The 16,608-nt window shown below is 38.4% G+C and overlaps 1 protein-coding gene and 1 long non-coding RNA gene across 5 annotated transcripts in view; one reads left to right on the top strand and one right to left on the bottom strand.

The window, feature by feature from the left end:
• Positions 1 to 13,609, top strand: part of MON2 (MON2 homolog, regulator of endosome-to-Golgi trafficking) — a 175,966-nt gene extending 162,357 nt beyond the window's left edge. For 2 of the 4 annotated variants that reach the window (XM_075013786.1, XM_075013756.1), the window contains 3 exons: positions 779 to 986; positions 5,867 to 5,949; positions 11,767 to 13,609. In XM_075013786.1, coding sequence (XP_074869887.1) covers positions 779 to 986; positions 5,867 to 5,949; positions 11,767 to 11,930 — 455 coding nt within the window. In that variant the 3' untranslated portion in view covers positions 11,931 to 13,609. The remainder of the gene's footprint in view (positions 1 to 778; positions 987 to 5,866; positions 5,950 to 11,766) is intronic. The other 2 variants (XM_075013775.1, XM_075013765.1) reach the window with 2 other exon arrangements.
• On the bottom strand, positions 813 to 13,704 carry LOC142023179 (uncharacterized). The gene is made up of 3 exons (XR_012648145.1): positions 13,608 to 13,704; positions 11,016 to 11,125; positions 813 to 941 (listed from the first exon to the last, which is right to left on the bottom strand). It is a non-coding gene; the product is annotated as an uncharacterized LOC142023179 (long non-coding RNA).
• Between the last annotated feature and the right edge of the window lie 2,904 nt (positions 13,705 to 16,608).

The following is a 16,608-nucleotide window of genomic DNA, read 5'->3' as shown; positions in this document are numbered from 1 at the left end:
TAAATACAAATAAATACAGCAAATACAGTATAAGTTTACAGTGTACAATACTACTGAGTAAAGTTCTCTACATACATTTTTGTTTGTTTCTTAATATCTAATCTTGTTTTTCTTTAGTATTATGCATATGTATACCTCCCTATTATCCTGATTATTTGCGTATCTGGCAACCTCTGGGTCCCAGGGCTGCCAGATATGAAAGAGTTTACTATACTGTAAGTTCTTCAGGTATGGAGTTATTTTCATGCTATGAAGAATGAATAGTATTCTCTTTGCAACTTTCTGGTAATATTGCCATGTGTTGCAAGAAATATCTTGTTTGTTTATGTACGCCTGTCTCTGTGCACCTGTCGAGATTTTGAAGGGTTTTTTGTTGTGTTTTTTTTAACTTGTTCCACTTCCCACTCACTTTGGTCTCCAGAATACAAGTTAAATAGTACTGGTGATAATTTCAGGCAACTGCAATGCATAAAAATTAAAATCCTGTTCTGTGAAATTAAGTGACCTTAATAAAAGTGGTGTAACGAACTAGATGTCACTTTTAGATTAAAACTGTATAGCTAAGTGAAAACACTAATTGAAAAGACACAGCTGTTTCTGAATTTTGTGTTGCTTTAAAATGGCTGTACTGTATTTTTTCAGAATGTGTGCTTTACAGTATTTGTGCATAGTATCATTTTAATTACTGTAAATAGGATTAAGGCAGCTATTGAAATAAAAGGTACATAGTATGTTTACCACGCTTGTTGCAGTATTACAGATGATTTTATTTTGACAGAAGCAGAAATAGATATTCGAATGAGAGAAGAATTTTCTAAGATGTGCTTTGAAACGCTGCTCCAGTTTTCATTCAGTAATAAAGTCACAACTCCTCAGGAAGGATATATCTCCAGAATGGCCCTGTCTGTACTCTTGAAAAGATCACAGGATGTACTGCATCGCTACATAGAAAATGAAAGATTAAGTGGCAAATGTCCTCTTCCACGGTATGTGTTATATAGAAAAATACCATAAACGTGCCAATATTTCATGGTAGGAAAGGATATATTCATAATTAAGAATATAATTTTACAGAAAAAAAATCTTTCTCTCTGAGTAGCATTCCAATGGTGCTCCATTTTAAGTGTGCAATATTTTACTGTTTTCCTCTTTCATGTGCTACCTTTACCACTTGCAGTGGGCTTGGGAGTCTATCAGTATGAATACATGGGGTTTGGAGATAAGTTCCTTTTCCGTCTGCCAATCCCCCTTCTTCAGGGACTCTTCCAATGAGAACCTGCTTTGACAGAAAGTACTTTTATTTACACCTGGGTACTATATAACCAGTTCCCACACAGCACAGAGGAAAGAACTTTTGCTCTAGATATTTGCTAGTCCCAAAAAAGAGTGGCAGCCTGTACAACACCTTTATAAGACACAAATATTCAGAATGATGACACTGGCAAAGGTAATCCTGGCACTGAAACAAGAAGATTGCTTCTTGATCTTCAGGATATATATTTCCACAAATAATTCCTATACCTTACAGTAGACGAGTACCAATGAGTTGCATGCATACGAAATGAGAAATGACTGCTTAGGAAGAACAACTGCAGAAAATCACCTGTAGATTATAGGGGATCACAAATGAAATAAGAGTCAGCAGTGTAACACTGTTGCAAAAAAATAAATATAATTCTGGTATGTATTAGCAGGCATGTGGGTAAGCAAAACACAAGGAATATTTTTCACTCTTCTCATTGATAAGAGCTCAGCTGGAGTGTTGCGTCCAGTTCTGAGAGCTGCATTTTAGGCAAGTTGTGCATAAATTTAGAGAAAATCCAGAGAGCAACAAAAACAAAGGTCTAGAAAACAAGACCTATGAGGAAAGAATGAAAAATGAGTTTGTTTAGTGGAAAAGAAGACAAGACTTGAAGGGAGACATAACAGCTTTCAGGTACATAAAAGGTTGCTAACCTCTGAGTGTAGGACAATAACTATGCTCTTAATTTGCAGCTAGAGCCATTTAGGTCGATGTTAGAAAACACTTCCAGTCACAGTAGTTAATCATGTGAACAAATTGCCTAGGGAGGTTGTGGAATTTCCATCATGGCAGATTTAAAAACAGATTAGACAAACATTTGTTAAGAAAGGTCTAGTTTTACATAGTCATGTTGTTAGCATAGGAGACTGGAATAGATGACCTAATGAGGTACCTTCCAGTCCTGCTCTCAATGATTTTCAATATAGATTGCTTTCTTTTGGCCAAACATATGCCCCAAAGATCTTTTCAAAGGTCATGTCAATAATAGCAGCTCATCTCTGCAAGAATGCCATTTTTGGTGTCTGCTTACCTAAGACCCCTGGGCTTCTGAAAGGACACTGGTTGGAATTAACTTCTCCAACAATGTGTAAAGCCACAGAACTCTTCCTGAAGCTGGGCCTGCAGTTGAGCAATCTGAAGTCCACTTTGATCCCTGTGCAAAAGCTGGAGTTCAGAGGGACTCATCTTGACTCAATAGTAATGACAGCCTTCTTCCCACTGCATGGGTTTATGTCCCCTTCCAACTTAATATGATTCCAGTCAGCCCTTAGACCCTTGTCAGGAACTGCCTCTGCCTACCGGGGCTATGTCTACACTATAGCAATCTGTCAACAGAAGTTACTTCTGTTGACAGATTGCGGCCAGATAGCAAAGCAGATTGCAAAAGCAATCTGTTCTGTCAGTGTGTGGCTGGACTTCCCAGCTGCTCTCTCAACAGAATGGTCAACCACAAGCATAGCAGACAGGGCTGCCCGGTAACCCAGAAGCCCTGTTTGTTGACAGAGCGCCCCCTGGAGTGTCCACACTTGCTTTTTATTACTGAGGCATTCTTCCTCTTAGGAGAGCGGCAGACTGCTGTCAACAAAACTGCCGCATTTTGTTGATTCACTGTTGACAAAATGCATTTGTAATGTGGACACTCTGCAAGTTTTGTCAACAAAATGAGAGTTTTGTGGACAAAACTCTATAGTGTAGACATAGCCTGATGCATATATTGGCTGGCACTTTCATTACAGGTAACACAACCGTCCATGGGAGGCCTTTCAGGGTAGCTCAAGATGATGTATTTATGAGTATACGTGGTTTGAACAGGTTGTTTTTCATACCCAATTCTATAAATTTGGTGGAAATCTCTCGCAGCTTGTGTGCAGGAGTCCGTTCACCTGACACCTTCTCCCCTGCCAATTTCATTTCAGTATTATGTAACTACAATTTTCATCTAAAGGGGAAGTGACTGTAGCTTATTGAAAATGGAGGACGGGGGTACAAAACGGAGTCTGGGGACTTCAAAAAGGATTTTTCTAGTATCAAGAGCTGGCAGATACACCTGTCTCCAGTTTCCTGCCACTAATTTGAGCAAAAACATATATATCATGACTTGTTTATATTTTATATAAACCACAAGGAGGAACAAGAACCCCCTCCATGGTGCTGAGGCTGTCGAGCTTCAGATTTGGAATACATGCAATAAGATTATCACAAAATACCTTCCAAGAGTTCAGCTTATCTCCACAGACAGATTCAACAGGCACTTCTCTTGAGAGAGAGTTCATTATATGTCACCACATGTACTAACAATGGAGTACTCTTCAGATATACTCTCTCACCCTAGCAATAAATAGGAAATGTACCCAGTTTTGCTCCACAGCAGTCTGGGTCACTCTCCTTGGAGGATGCTTTTCACCTCCAGTGGTCTTCTGTGTATGTTCCCCCAAATTGCTCCAATATCCAGAGTCATCCTCAAAATAAAAAGGGACAAGGCCAGAGCTGAGAAATGTTTTCTTGTATCTGATACCACTGACATTGTTCTCTCCAATCACTTTTTATGCTGCTGCTCCTCTCTCTCATGAGAGTGGGAAGATCTTTCACCCAACATATGGAATCCTTCACCCCTTGTGTGATGTCAAATACATTGCACTGACCACTAACAGATATCCTACATTGCATTCTAGAAATACAGATCTTGGGGTTATTGCTGAGTTCTATCAGCCTTCATCTGACAGCCATCATCCAATAGAAGGTTATGTTGTATTAGCCTATCCAACGATAATGAGGTTCCTCAAAGGCCTGTGCAATGCTTTTAAATGCCCTACTACAATTCAGGATCTCTTTTTGCTCCTTAAATACCTTACAAGACCACAATTTTGAACCTATGGCTACATGCAGATAACTCCATTTGTCCGTTAAATTGATATTTCAGATTACATTCTCCTTACATTGACCTGATACATGGGGAAGATGTTTTTTTATGGTGTACTCTACATGTTATTCATACTCCCCATGTTTTTCAGAGATAAGGTTGTATTATGATCAGTCTCTTAATCTTAAAGCACCTGTTGACATACAAACACTGTATTCACCTCTGCAGCCTTTCTTAAGAATGTACCGATCATTTAAATATGTAAAGCTTCCGCATGGGATCCTATGCATACATTCACTGAATGTTATGCTGCAATTCATGACTCAGTTTCTCATACTGTTGTGGTACCCATCACACTAGTCAGTAGCCATACGTGGCTATTTGGATGGTTGAGTGTAGCTATTTGGCTTGAACAATAAATATATTTTCAGACTAATATGGCTAGTTTGCTATAGCAGCTGTAGTGGCTACTGCTTCAGAACTGGTTGCTCAACATAGTCACATTGTGTTTGGCTCAGCAGTGCTTTCTTTCACACTGAACTATAATCTAAAGCCACCTCTTCCTTAACAGGGCACTGCTCTGTAGTCACACACAGTGGAGAACCAATAGGGATGCTACTCACAGAAGAAGAAATGGTTACTCACCCTGACAGTAACTGTAGTTCTTCAAGATGTACGACCCTGTGGTGCTCCATTACCCACCCTCCTGCTCTGCTTTGGGGTTCCCCATCATGGGTTTTCATGGTACAGAAAGCACTGACAACAGTAAGCCCATGTAGTGCTATATAGCAAGGCCATGGAGCAAAAGGTGGAATAATGTGCATGCTCTGGTGGAATGTACACTACTATGTTAAATGTATCATGGAAGGAATTAAGAGGAATGAATGCTCCTAGAGTTGGAGCACCCATACGGGGAGGCATTTCGAAGGACTGCAGTTACAGCACTGGGTAAATAACCATTTCTTATGGAAGAATTTCTAACAGTTTCAGAACAAATGTCAATGCCAAATTTGCTTGGGAAGACTATTGATTGGAAAGGTCTTTAAGAAGCAGTTATCCTCAGGACTATTATCCAGAGTTCAGGAATGCAACGTACAGTAGTGCAACTTTCAGAGACAATGAAATATAAGTACTGTGTTTCTGTAACAATATCTTCCTTTATTTCATCAGAGCTATTGATAGGTTAATGGGAAAATAATAAAGCTCCTCAGAAATAGAGTAATAGGAAAGTAGTAGTACTCTAAAGCATTATGCATACTATAGTTGTTGAAACAGAAAATTGAACACAAATATGTGGTAAAAATTTTAAATGCACTTAAATAATTTAGGTATTCCCATTCTATTCAAAAACTTTAGAAAATTTTATCCATTAAGTATGTTATTGAATAAATAGTTTCTTTGGGACTGCTTACATGCTTGAAGTTAAGCACACATATTAGTGTTTGTAGGACTGAAGCTTATGCATTGACATGATTTCTGAAAATTAAATGTAAATGAGTCACAGGTGGCAAAATGACATTAGTTAAAGATGAATGTTAACTATAGTATTAAATAGCCTGGGTTTCACAGGTTTACATCCCAAATGTTTTTTTGTTCAAAATATGTTTTTGTATTTGCTATATAAAAGTCAACAGGACAGTCATGTTCTGGGAAACATTTTTAAAGTTGTATGGTTGATTATAGTTTATATTTTACCCTTGTAGGCAACAAGTAACAGAAATCATATTTGTTTTAAAAGCAGTCAGTACTCTAATAGATTCACTCAAGAAAACTCAGCCTGAAAATGGTAAGTTGTTTTTAATCAGAGATCTAAACAAAACATAATTGTGTATATAATATGTTTGTGGGGAAAAAATATATTAAACCCACTATTTCCAAGAAAAGTATAATCCATAAAATTCCTAATTTGCCTTTTCATGTGTGTGTAGGTCCCAAGTAGAAATTTTTTAAACATCTCTGTAATATACAATAAACCTACATCTCTTAGAGGTCGACTACATGCATAATACCTCTAATTCTTGTATAGTACTTTTCATCAGTAGATCTCATAGCATTTTACAAAACAGGTCAATATAGTTAAAGTAAAAAAATTCCAGATTAAGGTACCAATGTCCTTTCTTTAAAAAAATAAAATATATAATTATTTTCTAAAATATTTTGGTAAACAATTCCTATAAAATATGGTAAGAACGTAAAGAAAATGTCATTCTAGCTTTTTGGCTATCTCCATTGTGGTCTACATCCTTTCCTCTTGCCAGATCCTTGTTTACCCAGACCGTACTCTTTTCAGGGTCTTAAACTCTCATTCTCAAACTCTCCAAAACAGCATCCTGTTTACTGCATGCAGATTAAGATAGTCATTTTTATACAGTGTTGGGGATGTTTACTTAAAAAAATGCTGTGCAATATTTTTACTTCTGGGTGTTGTCTTTCTAATAATGCACAGGCAGAACTCCTTTAGCTTTTAGAACATTTTTGGTCCCTTATAGGCAGCATTCACCAGTAGTCTTAACCAGTACTCTTGAAAAACTTAAATGCAGTTGTTTGCATCAAAAACTATGCTTCTCTCCTGCCACCAGTCAGCTTTTTTACTGTGCTGTTTCACTGAGTCTCTTTTTTGGTTTTTCATTTGCCTTCCATTGAAGTTAATTTATTTCCGTGACTCCTCACGCTATCTTCAGACAAGGGAGTTATCAGTCAACTCTCAACATCTGAGCCTCATTAGGCCATTTTGTCTTAGCATTTTTATATTAGTATAGATCTTTTTCTTTGTGCATTAGCACATTTTCGCACTTGGTTCAATTTGCTATTGCTGCTGCTTAATTCTCCTGAGGAAAAAATAACACTCCGTGGAATAAGTTTAGTTTTTAACCATTGTATTCCAAAATCAAAAGTACAGATTGACCTCCAATCCGAAACTGCCTTGTCCAGCAAACTCCGTTAGCCAGGCAACCACTTATTATGGGTGTAGCCACGTTTTCTGTTGTCTCATAGAGTTTGTTTAGAGCCATCAGTCTTGGCTCTTAGAATTCTGTACTGTTATTTAGTTCTTATTTACCCCAAATGTCTTCTAAGAGTCCTGCAAGCAGTGGAAGTGTTGGTAATGTGCTAGAAAATATTGACCTCCTGTTGTCTGGCAAATTTTCTTATCCAGCACTGGTCAGGTCCCAAGGGTGCCGGATGAGAGAGGTTCAGTGTGTAAAACTTCAGGTTGTTTGGGGGCTGGGAGGGGGAGGGGACTTTCCTCTTTCTTAGGACAGGGAGCTCAAACTAGACAGAAGCCCAAACAAGACATAGAGTCTAAAAAAGGATGAGAACTACCATCATGGACATTACATGTGTTGAGCTCTTCCTCTATGCCCTCTGTTGTTTCTGTGCTTGCATTCTGTAAAGATTCTGAAACTGACAAAAGTTCTGGTTGCTCCAAAGCTTCAAAAATGACATTCTTCAAGTAGTGTCCCTGTGGGTGCTCCACTCTGTCTGTCAGCTGAGGACAACAGAGAAGGAACTGAGGAGCCCACACCACATGTGCGCCAGATAGCACAAGGAGGTGCTACTGCACATGCACTGCACAGGAAACTCCGAGAGCCAGCACAATTTGTCTTCAGCTACAGACAGAGTGTTGTGTATCTCTACAAAACAAGTTAGTTAGTTTACATTTGGACTGGGTAAACAGCTAAACTAAATTCTTTTTCCTAGTTCTTTACTGTTGTAAAACAAAAAACAAAACAAAACAAAAAAGAAACGTTGTTAGGTTTTAGTTGCTAGGCCACCACTATTTCAGGCTCCCCAGGATTTGTGGATACCTTAGTTTTATTGATAGCTGATCACCTATTTTGGATAAGGTTATGTTGAGACTGTTGCAGCTGTTGTTCTGAATGTCCAAGTGTTTTTATTTTTCTCTCCTACTACAATCAGTTTTCAGAAAGGCTCAAATTTTTTTCAGGCATGATCATGTTCTTTAAACTTGAGAATCCTTCAGAACTTTATAATTTTTTTTAAGCATCAACAAAAGAGAAAAATGCAAAACAAAGGAAGGTTTCAACATGAATGGAATGGAGACTGCTAAGAAGCTGTTTCATTTTGCCAACTCTGGAAATCTTAGACCAATATCCTGCAATGCATTACTGTCTCTGAAATAATGTTTAAAACAAGCAAAGTATGGTAGATTCAGATCTGTTGCAATCTTGATATTAACAGCTTCCAGTTAGTTGTAAAATTTTGCCAGGAACCAATCTCATCACATTGACTTAATAGAATTCAAATATTGACAACGGCATTATACTATTGGTAATTTTATTTTTGGAAGAAAGGTTGCAGAAACATGCAGGTATGTGTGGGGCAGCCACCAGGGTAGGAAACACTGGGATGTGCCTTCCCCTGCTGCAGCACCACAAATCCAACTCCACCCCAGAGGCCTGGCACTAGAAAAGCAGGTAACCAACTGGTTACCTGCATCCATGTCCAGCAGTATGAAAATCATGTTGGTGGTATCTTGTGATGGTCTGAAGCCATGTTAGGACTCTGGAAGTATTTCCTGAGCAAGACGGGGCTGAATTTTTCCAGCGATGAAGGAGATGGCAGTGCCTTGATAGATGCCATAGTTAGACTTGTCTCCTTTTTTGAAAATGCTGATGATGGTAGCATTATGTATGTTGGCAAGAGTATCTTCAGTGCACCAGATTTTAAGGAGCATCAAATGAAGCTTGTTGGTCAGTGTTTCCACCCATCACTTTCAGTACTTCATATGATATACCATTGGGACCAACTTCTTTATTCATCATTGTTTAATTGCTTTACAGGCCTCCCCAGGTTTCATTGGGTTGGCAAGAGTTTCCCATCTTGGGTGCTGAGGGATGGAGTCAGTGGTGTGGTCAGTCAGTCATTTTTCAATTTAGAAGCCTTCAATAGCATTCCTTCCAGTGCTTTCTGATAGATTCATTATGCTTAAGGAGGATACTGCCATCTTCATATCTCAGAGATTTGAGGCCACATGATTTTGGTCTGTACAGAGTCTTTGTCTTTCAAAAACATCTCTGCATATTACATCTGTCAGTGAATGTTTGGATTTCTTTCACTTTGTCCTTCCACTATTGATTTTATATTTCTCCAATTCTCTTTTGAACTTCAGCTTTGAGTTGATGGAAAGAGCTTTCAAAGCCAGCACCATGTGTTCACCTATGGCTTACTGGTTTTCCTTTCCAAAAGAAAGTGTAACCACCATCCATTTCCCTCAAGTGACCTTCATCTACACATCCTTTTTTCTCTGAGAGCAGTGATGTTAATATTGTCCTCGAGAGTTCTCAGGCAACAATTGCTGTCCTGCATTCAGCTCTTTCACCTTTGGATATGTCTAGTTAAGGTATAGATAGTCCAAGTTGCAAGAAACATTTGGGAGCAAGTTTGTGAGGGAGTTTATTTCACCTTCCCTACTTCAATAATTACTATAATGACAGATGCATCCTTGTTGGAATGGGGATCTCATTTAGACACCCACATAGTCCAGGACAGGTGGATGCCTCATGAAGTCACTCTGCACATCAACCTCCTGGAACTCAGGGCAGTTTAGATATGCCTGATTCCAGTTCCTACTCTTATAGGAGGCAAACACACAAAACTCATGATGACCAACATTACAACAAGCAGTCCTGTAGCACCTTAAACACTAACATTCGTTTATTTATTAGGAAATGAGTTTTCATGGGTAAGAGACACTTCCTCAGTTTTACCCATGAAAGCTCATTCCCTAATAAATAAATTTTAGTCTTTAAGGTGCTACAGGACTGCTTGTTATTCATGAAGCTACAAACTAACGTTCTTAGTCCATGAACAGCATGTCATTCATGTTCCATATCAACCCACATGGAGAGGTAAGATCCCACTCCCGTCTGTCAGACTTTGCCATTGGTGCATATGGAATGAGGTAGTCATCATGGCAGCTTACCTCCCAGGAGTTCACAATGTCACTGCACACGCTCAGCAGGCAATTTTCAAAACCACAAATAAGAGACTTCACCACGTAGTCCAGCAATACAGTACTCTTCAAATAGACTTGTTTGACGCAGTAAGAAATAAGTGTATGCAGTTCTGCTTGGGAGGAGAACTCGGTCATTGATCCTTGTGGGATGCCTTTTGTCTTCAGTGGTTGCTGAGTCTCTTGTACTCATTCTGTACTGACACCTGTAACATCCCCCTCAAAACAAAAGGCAAACCCAGAGCTACTCTAATAGTCCAGACTTGACCCTGATGAACATGGTTTCTTATGTAATACAGCTGGACATTCACTCACCAGTCACTCTCAAGTCACTCTTTTTTCTGCTCCCAAGAACACAGAAAGAACCTTCACCACAATCTGGAGTGGGTTTTGCCTCAAAGAGTAGCTGATTGATGATTAATGGGATTAAAAACAAACTATAATGGGGTGACACCCACCTCCTTGGGTGGGTGTGTTCCTGCAGTCTGTTGAATTTCTGGGCTCATGATGCCTGTCAGATTAATGCTAGACAGCAAAAATTATGTACGTTTTACACTTACTTACAAAAATGGACAAGATTTGACTGCTAGAGTGACCTCAAAATATATTCCACTGACAGCCTCACTGTCATTACATGTACTGGACTACATTTTAGAACTCAAGAACTGAGAGCTCTCACTGAATTCCCTTAGAATCCACCTGGCAGCCATAACAGCTTTCCAATCTCCAATAGGTTATTCCATGTTGGCCCACCCATCAATGATGAGGTTCTTCAGGGGGCTTAGAAATTTTTTGCCAGTCAATCATCCTATTCTGGTTTGGGATGTCAACCTATTTGTTAATCACCTTACAAGATCTCCATTTCAGGCAATGGCTACCTGCACACTCTTCCTTTTATTGATGAAAACAGCATTTCTGGTAGCCATAACGTTGGCTGAATGGGGAAGCTGGTCCCTTGTTGAATCTCCATTTGAAAATGTTTAAGGGTCTGCAAATGAATAAAGGTTGAAAACCACAGTTGTAGCATATAATTAATGACACCTTTAAGTAGAACAGAACAGAACTATGTTAAAGATTTTTCTTGTTTTGGATGGCCCATGCAAAGCTTGCCTTCTTCCCACCCCTGCCCCTAGGGTTGGGGTGGAGCAATAGACCATTTTTTATGTCAGATGTTGCAGGAGTGCGCACACATCAGTTTTTGTGAGGTAATCAAAGGAGAAACTGCCTCAGTTATATTGTTTTAACATATCAGCACATTTTAAAACTAGGTATATATTTTGTGTTTGTTTTGCAATTTGAATGGCATGTTTTAATAAAGGCTTTTCTGTTCACTTATTGTGAGGTTTACATACGTGAGGTCCACCTGCTACTTCTCTACTTAAAGTATGAGCAACCGAATAGTTTAAGGTTCTAGGATGCTTTGTAATACAATTTTTTTTTAAATTTTTGGTTTCCAGCAATCTCTTTCATGCTAAATATACATCTTCACGCCTTATGTCTTAATAAAAAAAATACAATTTAGAGCTAGTGAGATATTGGGGTAAAAAAAAACTTTACCATAGCTTACAAAGTTCCTTTCTAGTGTAAAAATATGAATATTACATTTCATTTTTTACTTCTCTGTTACAGTTGATACAAACACATGGGCACAAGTTATTGCATTGTACCCAACTTTAGTTGAATGTATCACTTGTTCATCCTCAGAAGTCTGTTCCGCTCTCAAGGAGGCACTAGTTCCTTTTAAAGACTTCATGCATCCACCAGCACCCAAGGTACAGAATGGAGAGTCTTGAAAAGATAAAACTTTTTTTTTATTTTTGAGAGAAAGAAATGTATCCCAAAAAGAATGTTTGTTCCTAAGTGAGACTTCTCTGAAGAAATCTCTTGTGACTAGTACTTGGCAACCAGCGTTGACCTCCTTTCAACTGTACTACCAAGAGTTTTTTGTAATTCTGCATACAAGCATACAACTCAAAGGTTCCAGAGTGAGTAGCAGTGCAAGAATTAAATAAATTTAACTGATGAGTTGGAATCAGTTGTAACCTAAGGTACTTGCTACAACATACTGAGGTGGTGACTGAAAAGTGGGCTTATGTATAGCTTGTGGTGTGTATTAATGATGTAATTAAAAATTTCAGTTGAGTTAGATTTATTAGGCTGGTGTTTTGCACCTTTTTTCAAGTGCAAAATTGTACTAAAATTTTATGCAAGATGGTACTGTAACATTCCATATGATTATCTGTAACCAGCCTTTGTAAACAAAGGGAACTGATGAACTTGTGTGTATAATAAATGGTACAGTTCTGTATAAAATAGTTGCATTTATTTAAATTCTTTTAAAAATATTGATAATGTTAAATGCTTGAAAATGTATTTATGAAGAATACTAAGCTGTATGTTTGCATTTTTACTTACAGTTTGCCTTCTTAATTGGCAGATATGGCTGCTCATATCTGATCATGCAGTTAATTTGCTTATTTGAATGTATCTTATCTCAGCAAAGAAGTCAGGTGATGAAAGTCATCAGCAAACAGCCAGTGATCTGGTGATTTCAAACTTTAAACTAAGTGATTTGAAATGAGTTTGAGTATGTGGAAATACACTGTAGCACTTCAACTCAACCATACCTCACATCACAAAATATGTTTCAATGTATTAGTTTTACAGAAGTCTATCCATTTTTGTTTGTTTTTAGTACTTGTTGTCCTGCTTTACAAGATGTTTCATACTTGGGATTTATCTCTCTTTTTGACCCATAATAGTAGTTGTCATTACCTTTGAATTATGATCCAAGAAAGGTGATTTCAAATATCTGATATATTTGGCTGTAATATTTTGGGTTTTTTTCAGTAATCTTAAGCACACTGTTTTGTAGTTTCTTCTCAGCCCAAACAATAATTGTTTTAACCTTTAAGTATAAAATGTGTGCGTGATAAAAACCATGAGAACTGTATTTTTGAAGATTGTTACTCATTTAGAAGTGCAGTAAACTTTGTCATGAAGTAAATGTGAACCTTTTTCTCTTTCATGTATTATATAATTGAAACTGAATACTGTTGGCTACTATTGTTCTTTAAAAAACTGAATTGTGACGTAGCACGTTATCTTAAAATATAACTTGAAAGACATAGTCTAAAATTATAGCCCTAAAATTACAGCCCTAAATTGCCTGGTTTTTCAAAAGTGCGGAATTCCTAAGTGCTGCTATTGTCCTGGCCCAATGCAGGGGACTGGGTTAGGTGATCTTCCGAGGCACATTTCTATAATTTTCTTAAATCAAATGACGTCCTTGGACGTTGATGGTGCTTAGTGCTTTTTAAAATTGGGCAGACAACTTCCTATGGATTTTATACAGTGTTAGGTTTCTGACTTTTAAAATATTGTGCCAATACTAAAAGCAAGGATCATGCCTATACTTTTGTAGGTTTTAGGATATCCATGGGTTATGTGAACAGATTAGGCTTACCAACCTTCAAGGATTGTCCCAGAGTCTCCAGGAATTAAATATTAATATTTAAATAACATCATTTGTTGAAACTTTCAGGAAAATATCTGATCAAAACTGGCAACCCTGGAATACATATAAAGTTGAAAGAATTACTAGTATAGTGAGCAGTACATCATGAATTAAGTCAGAATTAGAGAGTCTGTAAGTGAATAGTACTATGCAACCACAGTTTTGAAATGTTTCCTCCTTTTGGGCTTCATATTATTTTATTATACTCATTTGAAAATAGACATATAGGAAAGAGGGAAATGTCCTTTACATTTCATTTTAAAAGAGGGTAAATGCACAAGAGGCTTTGGGACCTTGTGCACTACTCAATGAAGATACTTGCCTAGAATTCGGTCTTTAAACTTGGATAAACTATTTACTCTCCTAGCTTTAGAGAACCCAAATTTTGTATTAGGAAGTCAAGTATTTTCTGTAACAGCTACGTTTTGGTAGGGTCTTGCAATGTTTTAGTTTATTTTTAGTGTAAAAAGAACTAATTTTGTGAAGCAGTTCCAAAATACCACAGTATGGAAGCCTGTGCACCAAATAGATGGCTGCTTTTGGGTTTTCTCTAAAACTGAAAATCTGGAAATAACTGTAGTGCTGCTGAAAGCAACATATTTATTAGAGCCAGGGCTTGTTGACTTCACTGGTAGAATGGTCAGGGCCCATAGTGTCACTTTATTAAAAAAAAAAAAAAAAAAAAAAAAAAGAGGTACATTGATGTAATTTAGAATGATATATTTTAACTAGAGATGCTGGAGCTTATTGTTTTTAATTCCTGTTTGTTTTATTTGGGAAAGCAAGCTAAAGATATATCAGACCCAGTAAAGGAATTACAGTATATGCTCAGTAGTGTGAAGTTTCTTCAGGTTGATCTGTATAAAATATCCTGTTTTATTTGTCTACATGATTTACTTCTAGAATTTAGTATACTTTATGGCTTGCAGTTGGGGGGGAACACCTTTTAAGAAACAAAACTAGTATTTTACTTATTAGTTTATTTTTCTTCCTGTTAGTCATCAAATTATGATCTCTAGATCATTGTACATCTGGGACTCACCTTAAAGCTCTAAGGTCTAATCTAGTCAGACATTCTTACCCTCTTATATACATGACTAGCTTATGATAGCTAACAACAACCATTTCATTTATAAGAATGTCTTTTCGCAGTCAATGAGAATCAGCCTCTTCACAATGTCACTTTGCTTATTTAGGACCCTAATACAGTTGTATCTCCTAAAACTGGCACCCTCTGATCTGTCAACATCCATAGTCTGGCAGGACCATGAATGCTCCCGGACAGGAGACCCCAGGAGCCTAAAGGCAGAAGGGACAGTTGGGGCCAGGGACAACAGCCTCAGCCTCCCAGGTGGGGGCAGTGTGGGACCGATGCTGGAGCCCAGTAGCAGTCCTGCAACAGTGTGGGGCAAGAGCTGGAGCACCACATGCACCCTATAGCAACAGATGGTCAGAGCTGGAGCACCACAAGAGCGCAGGGCTAGAGTCTCCCAACAGCCCTCAACCCCAGGAGCATGGCGCCAGGGCTTGGGGGCCTGTGGCAGGGGACCTCTCTGGTCTGGCAAATTCTCTTATTTGGAATGGTCGGGTCCTGATGCTGCCAGACCAGGGAGGTGCAACTGTTATTTCTTACATTTGAAGTATTGCTTTCTTTTCCTTTCCTGAGTGTTCTTGCTTTCTAATAAATGTTGGTACAGGAGCACTTACACAGACAGTCTTTTTGGTTTTGTACAATGTTTATTTTATCAACATACCTAGTAGTGAAGATTCTGTACCGCATCCTTCGAGCAATATCTTAACCAGTAAAAATGTAGACCTTGAAATTGTGCATATAATATAGATATATAGATATATATGTTTAGCTTTACATACATGAGTAGCCCCATTCAAGTCAATACTGTCACATGAAATAAAGTATCAAAACAAAAAGCAAAGTAGCACTTTAAAGACTAGCAAAATAGTTTATTAGGTGAGCTTTCGTGGGACAGACCCACTTCTTCAGGCCATAGCCAGACCAGAACAGACTCAATATTTAAGGCATAGAGAACCAAAAACAGTAAGCAAGGAGGACAAATCAGAAAAAGATAATCAAGGTGAGCAAATCAGAGTGTGGAGGGGTGGGGGGAAGGTCAAGAATTAGATTAAGCCAAGTATGCAGACCAGCCCCTATAGTGACTCAGAAGGTTCCTGTCCCAGTTTAAACCATGTGTTAATGTGCCGAATTTGAATATAAAAGCCAGCTTGGCTGCTTCCCTTTGAAGAATGGTGAAAAGTTCTTGTTCAGTAACACACATACCTTTAGGTCATTGACAGAATGCCCCATTCCATTAAAATGTTGACTAACTGGTTTGTGGATATGGAGTGTTTTGATGTCCGTTTTGTGCCCATTAACCCTTTGTCTAAGGGAGTTAGAAGTCTGTCCAATATACAAAGCATCTGGGCATTCTTGGCACATGATGGCATATATGATGTTAGTTGAGGAACATGAGAAAGTGCCCATGATTCTGTGAGTAACCTGGTTAGGTCCAGTGATGGTATTTCCAGAGAAGATATGTGGACAAAGCTGGCGGCGGGCTTTGTTGCAGGGAAAGGTTCCAGGACTGGTGTTCCTGGGGTATAGACTGTGGCTGTTAGTGAGGATCCTCATAAGGTTGGGAGGTTGTCTGTAGGAGAGAACAGGCATGTCACCCAAGGCCTTCTGGAGTGTGGCATCCTGATTAAGGATAGGTTGTAGGTCTTTAATAATTCGTTGCAGTGGTCTGAGCTGGGGGCTATAGGTGATGACCAGTGGTGTTCTGTTCTTGGCTTTTTTGGGCCGATATTGGAGTAGCTAGTCTCTGGGTGTTCATCTGGCCCTGTCAATTTGTTTTTGAGTCTGTTCTGGTCTGGCTATGGTCTGAAGAAGTGGGTCTGTCCCACAGAAGCTCACCTAATAAACTATTTTGCTAGTCTTT

The sequence above is a fragment of the Carettochelys insculpta genome, chromosome 1 (assembly GCF_033958435.1).
Source record: "Carettochelys insculpta isolate YL-2023 chromosome 1, ASM3395843v1, whole genome shotgun sequence".
Taxonomy (NCBI): domain Eukaryota; kingdom Metazoa; phylum Chordata; order Testudines; family Carettochelyidae; genus Carettochelys; species Carettochelys insculpta.
This window is presented reverse-complemented; position numbering and strand designations above follow the sequence as displayed.